At 40.0% G+C, this 17,335-nt stretch overlaps 1 protein-coding gene across 1 annotated transcript in view; it reads left to right on the forward strand.

Moving 5' to 3' along the window:
* Positions 1–12,769, forward strand: part of pax3a (paired box 3a) — an 83,788-nt gene extending 71,019 nt beyond the window's left edge. The window contains exons 7-10 of the mRNA XM_061798227.1: positions 27–192; positions 2,079–2,302; positions 7,656–7,919; positions 10,762–12,769. Coding sequence (XP_061654211.1) covers positions 27–192; positions 2,079–2,302; positions 7,656–7,919; positions 10,762–10,779 — 672 coding nt within the window. The 3' untranslated portion in view covers positions 10,780–12,769. The remainder of the gene's footprint in view (positions 1–26; positions 193–2,078; positions 2,303–7,655; positions 7,920–10,761) is intronic.
* Positions 12,770–17,335: the final 4,566 nt, after the last annotated feature.

The following is a 17,335-nucleotide window of genomic DNA, read 5'->3' on the forward strand; positions in this document are numbered from 1 at the left end:
CTGAACAATGTTTTTGCTATTCTCAGGTGTGGTTCAGCAACAGACGAGCCCGGTGGAGGAAGCAAGCGGGAGCCAATCAGCTGATGGCGTTCAACCACCTCATCCCAGGCGGTTTCCCTCCGTCGGCCATGTCGGGCCTGCAGCCCTATCAGCTACCCGAGAGTCCTTACCCCGCAACTTCCATAGCTCAAGGTGGGCCTCGATTGAGACACTCATTTTATTAGGTACACCTGCATATCAGAATCAAAATAAGAGCGATACATATTCAAAACATTCATTTACAAAAAAAACGAGCTCAAGTCGATTCATACGTAACCTGTATTTTTATCATTATGAGTCTTGCATTATTTACACAAAGAAAAAAAGGAAGGGGGAAATGCCCTTTCCAGATTTTCAGTATGTTAACAAAAGTAAGAACATTTTATTTGATTGGCACCTTTCTCTGTATGCCACACTTCTCTAGACTTTCATGAAAAACAGTTAAGTATTTTTTTTTTCTTCCATAAACCTGCCCACGGCGGCACGGTGACCGACTGGTTAGTACATCTGCCTCACAGTTCTGAGGACCAGGGTTCAAATCCGGCCTCGCCTGTGTGGAGTTTGCATGTTCTCCCTGTGCCTGGGTGGGTTTTCTACGGGTACACAGGTTTCCTCCCACGTCCCCAAGACATGCATGGTAGGTTAATTGGAGACTCTAAATTGCCTGTAGGTGTGAATGTGAGTGTGAATGGTTGTTTGTCTATATGTGCCCTGCGATTGGCTGGTGACCAGTTCAGGGTGTACCCCGCCTCTCCCCTGAAGATAGCCGGGATAGGTTCCAGCACACCCGCGACCCTAGTGAGGATAAGCGGTATGGAAAATGGATGGAAACCTGCCCACAATTAAAACATAACCTCAGCAATAATGTTATGTCTGCATGTTTATACAGTTTATGGTTAATGTCAAGGCTGTTAAAAACCCAGAAAAATGCAATATCCAGTTTTATGTCTGTGCGTGTGAGTTTGATGACCTATCCCTGCACTCTCTGAAGCTAAAAATCTACTACTACAAAACAAGAATAAAACAGAGCATTTTTTTAAAAACTAAAATCTATCTCATCCAGAAAGTGAAGCAGGCCAAGAAAAACAACGACAGGCAGAAACATAAAAGCAAGCATTTGAGCAGATTTGTACAGTACTACATGTATCCCCCTTACAAAGAGCAGATGTGGCTGTATTTAACCTGTTTCTAATATTTGGGCCCCCTCAAGTAGCTGAATAAGGTAACCAAAATACTGTATCAGGGAAACCTCTCAGTGAGATTTAATGCTGCAAACTACAGTCACAAATTCAATCATAAACATATTGTTAAATCATTAAATTGCCTTTGCAAAGACAATATTTCTGACATTACTCCTGTTGGATCTCATTCAATTGCACACGTGTACTTAATGTTGTGATGTGTGAGTGTACAGTATATTAACTGTCGTATCGGGTAAAGGTTAGTCCAAATATGGTCAATTTCATATTTTTTCACAAATCGATACTATGGGTCTGTCTCCAGGTTGTCTGTTATACTGACACATTATTAACCAATTTGAAGTGTTGAAAATAGCTTGTGAACAAATCTTTTAACTCTCTCAAACTGTCGAACTTTGCCTCTTCCCTCTCCGTGGGAGCCGTGCGGCATTATTTTGCCTCAAGACTGAAAGTCTGAGTGTTTTTTTTTTAGACAATAACAAGTGACAATATTTATGTTAGATAGATTCAAGTAAGTCTATTTTGTTAAAAATGGATCGCTGTAATGCTTCAGTGCAGAAGAACTGGTCAGCCGTGAAGGTAACTGGTGAGTCAGCTCATCATTATATTTGGAGAAAAAAGGCTTTGTCTTGTCGGAGGGGTTGGCACGAACTCAAAATCTGATGTGAAGGCCAATGACGGCGTAATTACTGATTTTTGTGTGTGTGTGTGTGTGTGTGTATTAGCGTTTCAACATGATTTTGGGGTGTTATGTTGATGTTGGTACATTTTTCATAACCTGCCCTCCTTAAACTTAATCTGAATTTGGTTCTAAGTGGAGTTCCTTTTTATTTTGAACAGCCACTGAGCAGCCCAGCACGGTCCATCGACCGCAGCCTCTGCCGCCCACCTCTGTGCACCAGAGCGGGCTCAGCTCGTCGTCCAGCGCTCAGGACGGCGGTTCGGGGTACTGCCTGTCCTCCGGACGTCACGGCTTCTCAGGATACTCTGACAGCTTCGTGTCCCCGACCGGACACGCCAACACCGTCAACCCCGCCGCCATCGGCAACAGCCTTTCCCCTCAGGTTGGTCCCCGCGGCCGTTTGACATGTTACCGCCTTGACATTGATGAGATCCTTATTGGTATGGGGGAAAAAAAAGGTAGCTTTTCATTTGTGTTCATCTAGATGAGTTGATGAATCTGCAATGCGGTAAATGTCAGTCTTTGCAGGAAGGCGACAGATATGAGTGTGGATAAGTATGGATGTGGCGTGATGACACAAATCAAAACTGAAAAGACAATTATGGCCGATTACACAGTCATCAGGCTCCATCAGTGGCCCCCTACAGGGCCAGAAGATGGTCTAACAGGCGGAAAACGAGCTTTTAGCCTCCACAAAGGGTGGTCGGCCCCAGATGCAATGCATGCTGGGTACTAATTCCCATGAGAGAGAATCTCAGTGTCCTGTCAGGTGCAGATAAAAACAAGAAGCACCTCAGGCAGGTTTGTTACTAACCTGAACATATGAGTTTGTATGCATTTAAACATAAAGGAGTATCTTTAATATTGCCTCCAATGTGAGGGCGCGATAGGTGGCTCACTATTAAAATTAAGAAGCAGTTGTGGCCGCAATATTAGTTTTTCAATTCATTCATGGTAAAAGATGAGGTGTGATAAACCTTTACGCCACACATTGTTGGTTTGCATTGGAAATGTAACGGATTACGCCTTGAAACTTGTAGACTATCCTGTTCTGTAACAGGCGTAAGGATGAATTCATACACTCACAGGGGTCACAAAGTGACTGGCACGCCAATAAAAAAAAAGGCCAAAGGTTGCACGGCTTACTGGCTGGTTTCAGCGTTAACCTTTAGCAGACACAAGGTCTTGCATGGATGCGGCGTGCCAGGAATGTCAGTCTGGAATTGCAATCTCACGTTTGCCCAATGTCTTAATTGAAGGGAATGAAGTAATCTATCCCCTTGTAACGCGGTGTGTAATTTATGCAAATTATTCACTTTGTTGGCTAATTTCTTTTAATTTGTGTATTCATTGCAGCTGTTTGAATGCATATTGCAACGCAGCTTGCTCCATTTCAGATTAGGAAATAATAAATTTTGGAGACTTTAAGAACTTTGTAGCTTTTTTTTTTTTTTTTTTTTTTTCATGGCTCATTTTCTGTCGAAGGGGGAGTTTGCAATTTCAAAGAAATCACTTTTTGTCATATGTGTTAAAATAGTCATTACCACTTTACAGTAGTACATTATAAATATGATCTGTGTAAAAGTCAACCGTCTCTGGCCCCATCTTGTTCCTTTAATTTGCAGTGCACCCGCGGGTGCACGACAAATGATTGACACCTCGTATGTCATGCCTTCTGTCTCTAATTACTTGTTTTTCTTGGGCGAGGTGGTTTCTTGTGTATCAAATAAGAGGTAAAAGATGGAACCAAAGAAGGCTATTACTACTGTCAAGTAGGCATTTTTTACATAATTTTTTTTTTGGAGTCATCAGAGCAGGCAAAGTGACACGACGCCTCCCCCCTCCAGTTGTTGTTGCGAGCAGTCAGTGAGAACGGCGACATTTTCCCCATTGTTTGTTGGGAATTTTTTTTAGGTGCAGCAGCTTTCCAATATGAAATCACATTTACGAGAGTGCCAGGCTTCACTTTTGACAAATTCAAGGTAACAAAAATATATTTCGATAACACATTCACGTTTGCAACCAGCTACGTGAGTTAGCGTTTACAATTGCTGAATAAATAATATGGACTCATTACTGAGGCCGATAACTAGCATGGCTAACATCAGTCCTTTTCCGCACTGACGTTACATCACAATTTGAAGTACCTTTACTGTTGTACTACAGTTTGATTATATTTCGACAAATTCTAGTGTTTATTTTCAGTTTATGTTTACTAATGTACTTACAGAGTGCGTTTAATGGAAAATTTGCTACTTACTCAAAATAGTTTTAGAGCTGTAATTGCAAGACTGTGATACCATGATATTTTTGCTCACGGTTATCATAACTCTAGAATCTGATACCGACACTTGCCTGATGTAAAGTCATAATGACTGTTTTAACAAGTATGACAAAAAGTGATTTTAAAAAAATTCAAACACCACCCTTTAAATCGCCCTTATTTCCTTATCTGAACTGGAATTTTGTAAGTGAGCCGTACTCGCCGACGCGCTATATCCATCAGAAGATTCAAATGTTCAGTTAACTCCAGATATGGTCATATCAGGACCTATTGACTGATATGGATAAGGTTGACTTTAGATGGGGGAGATAGTTGTCAGAGAAGTTAGAGAGCTGCGATCGGAGCAGTGGCGGCCTCCGCTTTGGATACGAGGTCTCTAGCATCACTCTGCTGATCTGGTGCATACCGAAGCGATCCGTTCTCACCAAGGAAGCGAGCGGCTGGGATTTGCACCCCCCTGAGACCTAATCCCCGGAACAACCTCAAAACAGACACGCCATCGCCAACTGCTGCCGGAGAAACGTCAGATCGCCGACGCATAGTATTTCCAAGCCGTACCATGGCCACTTGAGAAGAAACGTGCACTTAAACAATGCATATTAGCGCCTCATAATTTTTTCCCTGCTATACATAAAATACATTTAAATCATTACATTGTTTTTTTTATAGTATCATTATTTTTTCCATTTCTATTTATGTGAAATAAATCCGTTCTACTCTATCCCACTTTATATTCAGTTGAATGGGGAAATACCTTTTTTGTTGCTGAAAATAGAACGAAAAAACAGAGTAATAGTAGGGAAGTGACAAACTACCAATATGACAATGTATTTGTTTTCTCTTACATTATACTATCTATCTATCTATCTATCTATCTATCTAGTATCGATACACAAGCATCATATTATAATAAATACCTTAGTACTTTTAGAATTTTGACCAAGGAAACATATTGCATATTGCATACATTAAATGTGATGCCAGCAAAAATTCTTACAAGTAAAAAAAAAAAAAAAAAAAAATCAGTCTAATTGCTGTTAGACATGTTTGGAATTGGACAAAAGTAGTTTGGTATGTTTGAGTTGCCTGATATTTGTTATATTTTTATCGTTGGCAAAACATTGTGATATATATGGTGGGTTCCTACCCCTTGATAATATTGCACAGATCTTTATTAGTCAAGTGTGGAGGTGACAATGTGTGAGGTCTGAACATTGGCAGCCTACATAACATATATCAGTACAATCAGAGCACATGTGCCAGCTGCCCGCTAGTATGGGAAGCCTCATGTATTCTGCTTTATATCTTTGTCATTCATTATTTCTTCTGCCTTTCCATTGCAGGCCCTTCCCCTCTTCTTTTCATTACAGAGACTGTAACTCTTTCTCTGTAAGTCATGTTCGATGTGCCCCCCCTGCTTTTTTTTTTTTTTTTTTTTTTGAAAGACGATTTCATGACTTTGTTTCTCACGCAAACCTGTGCGCAGCTGTTCATGATGTATCACCACGGGCGCTACACCCCTGACATCAGAGCTAAAACTGCAAAGAGAGTCCGCACACAACTTGCGGTATTGGTTCGACACACTGGCGACGTCTCACACGCAGATGCACGGTCACACACACACACACACACACACACATACACACACACACCGCTACCCCTCGTTCCCACGTACCCTTTTGGCCTCTAGGCCTCACAAGGACACGGTGATTTTCGGGCATCAAGAGATTGTGAAAGAGGGTGTGTCTTTGAACAGACACAACAGTCTGAGCGCAGACATAAACATAAATTGAGAACACTTTCAAAGTTGCAGAAATTGTGTATTTTCCAATAATTTGTCTAAAATATTTGACTAGATTATGCTAGAACTACTTAATGGAATTTTTTTTTTAATTCATAATGTTCTGCTTAGTTTTTGGCCAGTGTTTGATTCTTTTTTCATTTTAGGGTAGTTTAACAATGGAATATGTGATATTTTCTGAAACACAACTTACCGCTACATTCCACCTTCACAACTTGGTTATGATACAGTTGCTGAACGATTGCCACAATAACATGAGTCATCGTTAAGTTTTGCTTGTTGTTTGGAAAGTGATCATTGTTTATTAATATATATCTCCCTATCATCTCTCTAGCTATCTCGTTCTCTCTCTCTCTCTCTCTCTCTCTCTCTCTCTCTCTCTCTCTCTCTATATATATATATAGACACACACACGCTCTGTCTCATTCTCGTTAACGTTCTCGCTGTCTCTATCCAGCTCACTTTCTATCTGTGTCGCTCTAGCTCTCTATACTCATTTCTACCTTTATCCTGTATCTTTCTAGCTCTCTGTCTCTCTAGCTTTGTCATTCTCTCCATCTCTATTGCTCTCTCTGTCCCTCTATCGGTCTCCATCTTTCTCTATTGCTCTCTCTCTTTCTATCACTCAATTCCTCTCTCTCTCTCTCGCTATCCTTAGCGATCTACTGTACATCTCTACTTCTGTCTCTTTCTCTATTTCTCTTTTGATCTCTCTGTCTCGCTTTCTTCATTTCTCTTCATTGCTCTCTATCTGTTTCTATTGCTCTCGCTATCTTTATTTTTATATCTATCTTTCTCCATAGCCTGCTCTCTCTTGCTATAAATTAAATGTACTAACTGAATTCCACTTTACACCTTCACATTTCATCTTTAAAGTTAAGACTGATCTTTTAATTAGATTTTGTCATATATATATTTTTATAAATAATGTTTCTTACTTTTTACATTTCATTTTTAACATTTGTTAGCTTATTTTCCCCCTTCTATGAATTTATCCTTCCATCCATTTTCTTTACCGCTTATCCTCACAAGGGTCGCGGGCTGCTGGAGCCCATCCCAGTTTATGTTGAAGTAAAATGTTTAAAGTCTTGGCAGTAGGGCAAACATGGATCTGTTTCCATAAATGCCCAATGGTCTGTGCTTAATATGCTTTCTAGATTTATGGATGAGAATGATATCTTTGGATTTCGATAAATAGACACTCATGTTGACATATTGTATTTTTATATACCATTTCATGTCTTACATGCTCAACTGTTTATGGTTTTTCATTACTGCTCATGCACCGCTAGTTAGAAGCAAACTGCATGGCCTTGTATTTGTGACATGTGTAAGGACAATAAAGTTAAATCGAATCAAAGGTTCAATAATTGTGACCAACAAACAAGAATTCGGGTTTCCTCGCTCCACAAGTTTGACAGTAAAAGCCTACAAATAACAACCGTAGCTCTGGTTTTAGCCTTCATCTCTGTTGTCTCCTTGTCAGCGAAGCAGAATAAAAAGAAACCACATGTATGAGGTTAGCCAATGTGGTCTGACAATGAACAATGACTGTGCCTCCACTTTTCGGAGCCCACCTGAGTAGAGTTGATTGAATGTCTTTTCTTCTCTATTCTAATCCCACTGGCTTCCTTCCGTCTCCCCCCACAGGTGATGGGCCTTTTGAATCCAGGCGGAGTGCCTCATCAGCCCCAGAGTGACTTTGCTCTCTCCCCTCTGACCGGAGGCTTGGAGCCTAACGCCGGCATGGCCGCCAGCTGTCACGGCTCCCAGCGACTGGAGGCCTTACCGGGTCTGACCGGCATGCCCACCCTGCCGAGCACTCAGTCTTACTGCCCGCCTTCCTACACCTCGCCAGCCTACGCCGTCGACCACCATCCATCGTACCAATATGGACAATACAGTCAGAGCAAGGTAGGTTTTACCCATCCATCCATCCATCCAGCCATCTGTCCGTCTGTCCAGCCATCCGTCTGTCCGTCCATCCGTTCAAGAAAGTGTGACAAAAACTACTTGTATGAAAACCAAAGCAATATTTCCCATAGGAAATAATATAAATCTAATTCATCTGTTCCAGACACCGAAAAAAAACCAAAAAACATTTTATATAGAGTAACGATAGTTTTATATACAGGAAACAGGAAGTGTAAGAATGAGTAATAAACCAACTTGTAATATTACTTTTACCTCTATTGAAGACTTTTAATGGCATATGAAAGAGGGCAAAAAGGGGAAAGGAGGAGCAATTTTTTTTTTATAACATCTTGCACAACTGCTTCATACAAATTTAGTTTCAACATTTTTTGTAGGTTAAACTTTAAACAGGGCACAGTGTTTCCCGCTTGATGGTGGTTCACCTACTCTGCTACATTGCAGATTTTTTTTCGTGGAATGTATCTACTAGTCTATCACAGAAAACCCCACTATATGGAAATCTGTTATGCCCTTGCGCGTGGGAGAGCCACAGTCGCAGATTTAGTTAACGCCGTAAGAACAGTAAAGGCACAGACCTAGCACACAGACACTACAATACAGACGGTATTTTATATATATTATATGCTTGGAAATGCTTTGTTTGTGATCAAATACGTTTACAATATGTTTAGAAAATTTTATTTTCATACGTAACAAAGTGTAAAGCTGTTTGAACAAAAAAATAGCATAAAATGTGGTTGCATCAGCTCCTACGTGAGTGTTCTCGTGTTTGTGTTTTACCTTTCTCTCGGTGTACAATATATGTCTGAAAAGTGCATCGGCGACTGTGACTCTTCTTTCCCACGTGCGAGGGCATTACATTAAGTGGAAAAAAGTTTGCTATGAACTGCAAGGAACACTGTATTTCAGAAACAATAAGTCAACTGTTGACTAATTTTCTTTTAATACCCCCGCACACTGAGAAAAGGTATAATACGTTCTCGCACACACTACAAAAGTATAATATTTGTAGATGAAAGTTCATACAAATTTTATACTGTAGTGAAGGAACTGCTAATAAAATGAGCAACATTCTATTTCTATAAATAATACTGTATAAAGTCTGTTTTTAAGATGCATGTAAGCTTGTCTATTCTTTTATCTCCTGCTCGGCTTGAGTAATTTGGTGTAGGATTTCTGACTAACATAAACTATGTTAATTGCACCGACCCTTCTGATGAGTGAGCGTCTCAAATGGGCTCGCCCTGTGCTGAAATTACATGTACATGCGTTGTTGGCCAGGTTACCTCCGTTTACATTACGCTCATCAAACGAGCCACGTAGCTCGACGCTGAGGCATTTCAGGGGCTGGGGGCTCGCTCGCTGTCCTTTTGTGACCCCCGTGATGATGAGCCGGACTCGAGCGCGGCTCACCTATCCATGTAATGACCCCCGTGTTGGCCCGACTCAAAGAAAGGAGCCACTTACGAAAAAGTGTGTTTGACAGGTGGGAGGGGAGCGGGTGGCTCCTAGTGGGGTACACTAGCACATGTTGACTGGCCCATCAGTGGGTACATCTTGATCTCATTAATTTAGCCCGTCCTGGGAGAGAACCGCATGTAGCTTTTGGGGCTTGCCTCCCCTGCCCCAAAAGTATGTGTGTGTGTGTGTGTGTGTGCGTGCGGACATGTGTTAAGGAAGGGGCTCTTTAACAGGGGGCGATTATGACCCTTGGCAGGCCAGTATTGAAACCATGTGTCCAACAGGAGGTCAGATTTAGTTATTGATCAACGGAGCAGAACTAGAGAGATCCAGGCGGAGGCTTCGCTCGACCAGCCACGCTGGGTTCAAAGGGGGTCTCAAGAGATCCCCAAAGCTCTTCACCTGTTTTTGTACGAGGTTTATTGTTCAAACTAGGACCCCACTTTCCATTCTCACCTGCTCTTAAACACTTTTCTTGTTGCTCAGCATTACACGTGTCAGAGTAGAGGTGGCAAAAGTACTTCACTCTGTATTTAAGTAGAAATACAGATGCTTATGTAAAAAAACCCTATGGCAAAGGAAGTAGTACTGAGTTAACTCTATTACTTCAATAAAAGTAAAAAAAAAGTGCAGATTCTTAAGAATGTACTTAAGTACAAAAGTAGAAAGGAATTTTTACTGTCAATACCCGTTTGGATAAATTGGCACAATGGAATATATATATATATATATATATATATATATATAGATTTAGCTAGTGCTTGTACTGAGAATAATAATACAAAAAGGTTTCATGTTGCATGTTGTTTAATATCTCGCTTGACTTATGCTATCAAATAAGCTTTGCTAACATTGTGAGGTAAGTAAATTAGCTATTACCTGTATGTGTTTTTTCAGATTAGACAAATAATTTTTGAATGCCAGAAGCTGGTGTTTTTTTAGTCTGGCACGAGACGAAATTCATTCACCCTGAATCATTCTTGGAATAGACAACAAACAAAACTCATAAATAAGGCCATGAACGGGGAATATTTTCTGCAAATCTGTTGCCGTCGTGGGCAATGCTCCCTGGTTCACGGTACTCCAAACGACTAATATAACTGCGGATTATTGAGTCACGTACAGCAGTCGTGAAACTCTTCTTCGTTTGTCTGCATTACTGTATTATACTGCCGCCTGGTGGCCAGGTCATTCACACCCGTAGGCACCGCAGTGGCTTAATCACGCACAAACTGTAATTCTTATGTACGCATGTACATTATTACGATATGTTTTTATAAAATACAGTACTATTTTCCTTATTAAAAAACAACAAACCATACTTTTTAACCCTCACTCTGTCTTCCTTTCTCATCCTCAGGTGCCTTTTATTATTTAAAGTCGCCTTCTCCTCGATGTGGACCCCGTCCCCCAGACCCACCACCCCCCCACCGCCTGTCTGACATTCATTGACCCCAACCCCCAACCACTGCTTTTGCCAACCACCCCAAGCCTGACCAGAGGACTGCGACAGAGAGAAAGAGATGGCGAGTAGTGGTGGTGGTTTCATCACTGTGATGGCGGGCTGGACGGGAATAATTAGGACCAAAGGTGCAACCTCTCCAGTTACCTTGCGCGTCTTGTCATGATCCGAGGAACGAGCCCGCTTGTTCATGCTTGAAGAGGATAAGGAAAACATGACTGGGAAGAAAGGGCGGGGGTGAATTCTTAATACATTCAAGATTCTGTACTTGATTTTTGCAACATGAGGCTGACTAGAGCCCCATTTCCACCAAGCAGTCCATCGTCAAATTTGTAAGGGGTACCAAAATAACACTTAAGGCACCAAAGGGTGGGGCCGGACACGTTGATTGGTCAAGAGAATCACTTGAGAATGGAATTATTATTATTATTATTTTTTTTGGTAACCATCCAGTCTAGACACCTTTTTAAACCGAACTTCTTGTTCTCTGGGACCAAGTTAACCGAGGAGGAATGGATTTTTTTTTTCCTCGTCAAAAAAGGCCAGATGTTCTTCTGAAGGCTGACAACAATGGAAAAGACATAAATCTACCGTGATGTGGTGTCTCGTTGAAGAGGATTTAAATACGACCGTGCGGGTCGTGTGTAAAACGAGACAAGTAGACCACTGCAACCCAAAGAAAGTGCAATACCTTCATACCTCATAAACGGGCGCCGTAGACCACATGTACATGATTCTGTCCTCCATGAAATTCTCTTTTTCTTTTTTTTTTCTTACCATCATTCATTTTGGGTTGTGTGCATGACCAATCAGGGGAGCTTGTTAAGATTGACAAAAAAGAGTCACTAAGCCAAAAATGGAAGAAGAAAAAAAATCTCTACAGGTGAACACATTTAACAGTTCTTTTCTTTTGCATGTGTTGAATTGGTTTCCATCAGGATTTTTGTTCCGTCGCTTATTTATTTAGTGTCACGCAAGTGCTCTGTCTTCTGTAATTACATTATCGCAAGTGCTTAAGTACGTCTTAAAACAATGTTCATTACTCATGTTTCTTTTTGTTGCCCAAATGATTTTGTATCATTTTTGTTTGACTTAAAAATTATTTTGTTTGAAGACTTTTTGTGTACAATACAGCACTATTGACTATTTATAATAAACAATGTCAAACAAGTTGTGACCTAATCTGTAGCATTTTTATGTATATTGGTTCGTGTATTATATCGCTGTTCATTGTTTGTGCCTGCACTAGATCACATTTTTCTAAAGCAACTGTTTATAATGTTTTTTATTATTTTATTTTTTTATAGTAAACTGTGGTGCCTTGACATTTGAGTGATCTGACTTAAGAGCTTTTGAGATTTTTTGCTTTGACTTGGGAGTGCAAACTTAAGATAGTCTGTGCGCTGTATGGTGGCAGTGTCCTCAAGTCAACCCACTTCACAATAAGCAGCAGTTTAGCAGATATTGAAGAATTCTTCCCCCCCCAAACAGGCTTCAAGCTGTTTATTGCCACTCCTAGTTGAGGTTCACTGTCACACCAAACATCAAACTGAGAGAATTATAAGTTGTGTATTTAAAACAACTTTGCCTTAGGAATGCCACTGCTAGCTTAATGCTAACACATAATGGAAAATGCCATAGACGAGCTTGATAGTCATGGTGTTATATAACCCTTCAAGCTATTTGAACACAAAGAGTGGAGCAACACCTTCAAATAGATAATATAACAATACTCACAGGCATATATGTATCCTCTGTGAAGAATGACCAATATTATTGCATCTTACTGAATCTCTGAGAGTAGTGGTGATTCGTCTTCATTTGTGTATGTACGATTATATTAAACTGCCCCAGAAAGAGCAGCCCAATGAATTGAATTGAGGCATTAAATCACGATGCATAAACAGATTGTTTCATGAAGTACAATATCATAAAGTGTTATTTTCCTTATTAAAAAACACATACAAAAACTAACATTAAGGTTTTATATGGCGGGTGAGTCTAGAACGTATGCTCAGCCATAAACAGGTGTCTTGAGGTGGGAGTTTCAGTTTGTACAGGTATATAGGGTTTTTGCAAAAGGTTAAATTTCAACAACAATTAAGTTTACATACCTGTATTCCGCCGGCACGGTGACCGACTGGTTAGCACATCTGCCTCGCAGTTCTGGGGACTGGGGTTCAAATTCTGGCCCTGTCTGTGGGGAGTTTGCATGTTCTCCCCATTCCTGGGTGGGTTTTCTCCGGGCACTCCGGTTTCCTCCCATATCCCAGAAACATGCATGGTAGGTTAATTGAAGACTCTAAATTGCCCGTAGGTGTGAATGTGAGTGTGAATGGTTGTTTGTTTCTATGTGCCCTGCGATTGGCTGGCGACCGGTTCAGGGTGTACCCCGCCTCCTGCACGAAGATAGCTTGGATAGGCTCCGGCAGCCCGTGACCCTAGTAAGGAGAAGCGGTATTGGATGGTTGGATGGATGGATGGATACCTGTATGCCTCCAAAGAAATCCATTTGTAATAAGATCATAAGAGTCAAACCCGGATTAAAACAAATACAAAAGAAAAACTTCCCAACATTTTGTTAGCCTAATGACATAATTGCCCAAGTCATTTTTTAAAACAAGAAAAAAACACAACAATTTCAACAAACGAGAACAATCCACTTGCTTCGATTCAACCATTGCGGATTACCATGATTTGGATTACTGACAATCTACACAGACCTAACAATTTTTTTTTTTTTTTTTTAGCAAGCACATCAGTATTTGTTATTAATGTTGTGAAAGTAAGTTAAACATTTTGGGAAATTCTTTCTTTTTTTTTTTTTTTTTTTAACCTGTCCTGTTCAGTGGCATGGCCATGCAGAATGGTGGATCTGTGTGCCTTTTGTGCTGGAACAGTTTTGCTGTGCCTCTGCTTATTTTTTATTTATTTTTTTATTCTGTAAAATGCAGCCGGACAGAAAAGGGGTTTAGGGGACAGACAGAGGTACAGAACGGAAAAGGGGAATAAGGGTGCGAACCACAGCAGAGCAATAGTTAGACAGTCCAGATTCGGCAATTCTGCTGTTAGGCTAACGATTTATCTTCTATTTGTCACGACAGTGATCACAATGTGTCCATGAACTGCACAACTGGTTCACCCTCACGGAGCACTAAATCATAAATATATCCCATTTCATAAGCACTCCTTTTGGACAAATTCCTTCTCTCTAGGGGCTCCTTCGCACCCCTTGATGACTAAAGCAGAGCTGCTGTAAATCACCCGGGCGGCCAGTGGCTTGGACATCAGTCACTGACATAGCTGCACAGGGTTCAGAGGCTCTCATTGCCAAAAAAAGAAGAAGGAAGCACTGTTGGCCACCGTTACAAAAGGCTGCGAATATCACTGGTGAGTTTTTATCACTTCCAATATTTTTTTCTTCTTCACATGTGGAGGATTGAGGGATCAGGTGTGCAGCTGTTAGCATCATTCATGTGTCAAATGCTTCAGTCTGCTAGTGGGGAATATGTACACAGAATTCACATGTTGTTTTAAGACACTTGAGGAAGTATTTTTTTATGCACTGTATATTTTTTCAAATACATTTTTATGAATCATTTATTTTCTATTTTTAAGGAATCAACAAAGGTCAACAATTGTATTATTATTTTGCATATATATATATACAGTATAGTTTATGTAGTTATTTTAATTAGCAATTTCAGGTCCCTTTTTGTTTTCAGGAGATGCTTTCATTTATTTAAAAAATAATTTATTATTATTATTATTATTTTTAACAACAGTAATAATAATAATAATAATAATAATAATTTACACATTTTAATAGAGTCAATTTTTGTACATTATTTTTAAATGCATTGTTTTGTACAAATTAGAAATTTCATTTGTCTTTGTTTTTTTATTGTTTGTAACAATTGTAAGAGTTTTCAGGGCATACTTTCTTCATCCATCCATCCATCCATTTTCTACCGCTTATCCGAGGTCGGGTCGCGGGGGCAGTAGCTTTAGCAGGGATGCCCAGACTTCCCTCTCGCATACTTTCTTTTATTTTTTAAATACATTTGTATTTCATTTATTTTATTTTTCAATTTTCAAATGGTCAGAATGTTTTAAAATATATTTTTAAATGCATTATTTTCAGATTTTGTATCCATTAGGAACTTCATTTATCTTTTTTTTAATCATACGTGTTTCAGTTATTTAAAAAAATAATCTTTAATTCTTATTTTTGTACACATTTTCAGTCAAATTGCATCTTTAAATGCATTATTATAATTTTTTCTACATTGGAAATGTCATTTCTCTTTTTGTTTTTTATAACCGCTGTTGTATTAGGATATGCTTTCATTACCATTTGTTTTGGGATTTTAGGTCAAAACTGCCAAAATTCAACCAAACCATATGGAGAGGGAGTGCATAGATAATTTTCTTTAATTTCTCAGCAAAAAGATATATGAATCTTAATGACAAAAACTATGGCATGTGCAAGAGGTGGCTATCAGATCAGATCAGATCAGAATCATCTTTATTTGCCAAGTATGTCCAAAAAACACACAATCCATAGAGGATTACAATTCATTGGTTATTGAAATTATGATTGAGCTTCATTGAGTGTTCTATTTTTTTTTTAGAAGTGCTAAAATTGTAAGACACAATGACTAAAAAAGTGCACGGGGGAAGCTTTGGGGTGGTGTGTCAGTCAAGCAGCAACACACTGGAGACAACTTAACCTTTGACCCCAGTCCTCTTTGAAATGAGTAGACTACTTGACCAGAGGTGACAACAATCCAAGAGTCGGTGCGCCTTCCGAGCACTCAAATTGAAAGTGAAGGAAAGCGGACAAAGAAGTTGAAAAAGGAACATTTCTAATGGGAAGAAAGGGAGAGAATGCTTTGAATTACAATGTCGGAGTGGAATGTTGATTGTAGGCTAACTTTATTTGATGGAATTTAACTAGAAATAGAATAAAAGTAGGTCACGGGTCTTCTGGTATGATGTGTTCAATAGGGAACCGAGTTTTATCAGTGCGACAGAAACCTTATCAGAACTCTCAGCATGCTTTTCTTAATGTTTTACGCTGCCTGCTGGGTGGGCTTTGTGCTCCTCCCTCCATGACGCTTTCCTTACCTTTTTATTCATTTGAAAATGGCACTCAGCTCAGCCGTCCAGCACAGCTTTGGACATGAACCAGACTCTCCCGTCTGCGCTATTGTCCAGATGCCAGCGGGCACCACGTCAACAACAGGCCCGCTTCCAGCCACCCGGAGACCTCTACGACAACGCCTACCTTTACATCGTCTTTGTCATGTTCTTCCTCGCTTTGGCTCTCTTCAATTGCTGCATAAGAAGGCACCAAGAGAAAAGACCAATGAGAAATATTTGTTGGACTTGGGGAAAAAAAAGGAGCCTATGAGCCAAAGTTTGTCCAGTTCATTGAAAAACTGTCTGAAATAAAAGCATTGTCTTGGCACCATCTTGTAGCATCTTGGTGCCAAAGAAGTATGTTGAAGCGAGGGGAGGAGCTTCACGTAATCAGGCCATAGCCCTGTCTCATAAAAAGAGAGTGCTTCTTGTGGCAACTAGAGATAACTACACTGGTGCCTTGAATTAAACGAGTTTAATTGGTTCCATGACCACGCTTGCAACTCAAAACACGCACATCTCAAATCCTCTTTCTCTGTTGAAATGAATGCAAATGCCATTAATCCGTTCCAGCCTCCTAAAAAAACAAAAGAGCATTTTTGTAATGTTTTATATGTAAAATAGTACTCTATTATATTGTACTTTATCAATACGTATAGTAGTAACATCTTTCAATAGAAGGTAAGTAATTAAACACTTTGTGCATCAGGAAGTGTGCAACTTGGCCACTGCGTGGCAGTCATGCAGACAAATGATGAAGAGTTTTAGTCAACTACTCTAAGGGACTCTATAATCTACAGAGGATTAAGAATACAGTATATGCGAGTATTCTTACTGTATATTGTCTGTCTACGTATGTCAACAACAACAACAACAACAACAACAACCTCTTGTTGACCACCCTCAAGGAACACACCCGCTAAAACACAAATAGGGAGAGTCCACACCTACAATTTAAGGATTTAAGAAGCCTTTTGGATTAAAGGTGTAACGTCTTCAACGAACAAGAACAGTCCAGTTGCCTTGAATCAACATACTCATTTATACTTCCAAGCTCTGGCTCGCAGACCCGTGTTTGAGAACCACTGCTCTAGAAAGTGGATGGGGGTTAATGTTTTGACAGTTACCAAGCCAAAGAAATGTCAGCACCCTCCACTTCAGCCAAGACCTGCTTGTGATTTTGCCAAAAAACCTGTACTAAGTTTTTTTCTCTCTCTCTCTCTCTCTCTCTCTCTCTCTCTCTCTCTCTCTCTCTCTCTCTCTCTCTCAATCTCGCTCTCTTTCTTCCCTTACATCTAATAAGCAGAAATGTCACGCAAGCCGGCCT

The sequence above is a fragment of the Phyllopteryx taeniolatus genome, chromosome 14 (genome assembly GCF_024500385.1).
Source record: "Phyllopteryx taeniolatus isolate TA_2022b chromosome 14, UOR_Ptae_1.2, whole genome shotgun sequence".
NCBI classification, from domain to species: Eukaryota; Metazoa; Chordata; class Actinopteri; order Syngnathiformes; family Syngnathidae; genus Phyllopteryx; species Phyllopteryx taeniolatus.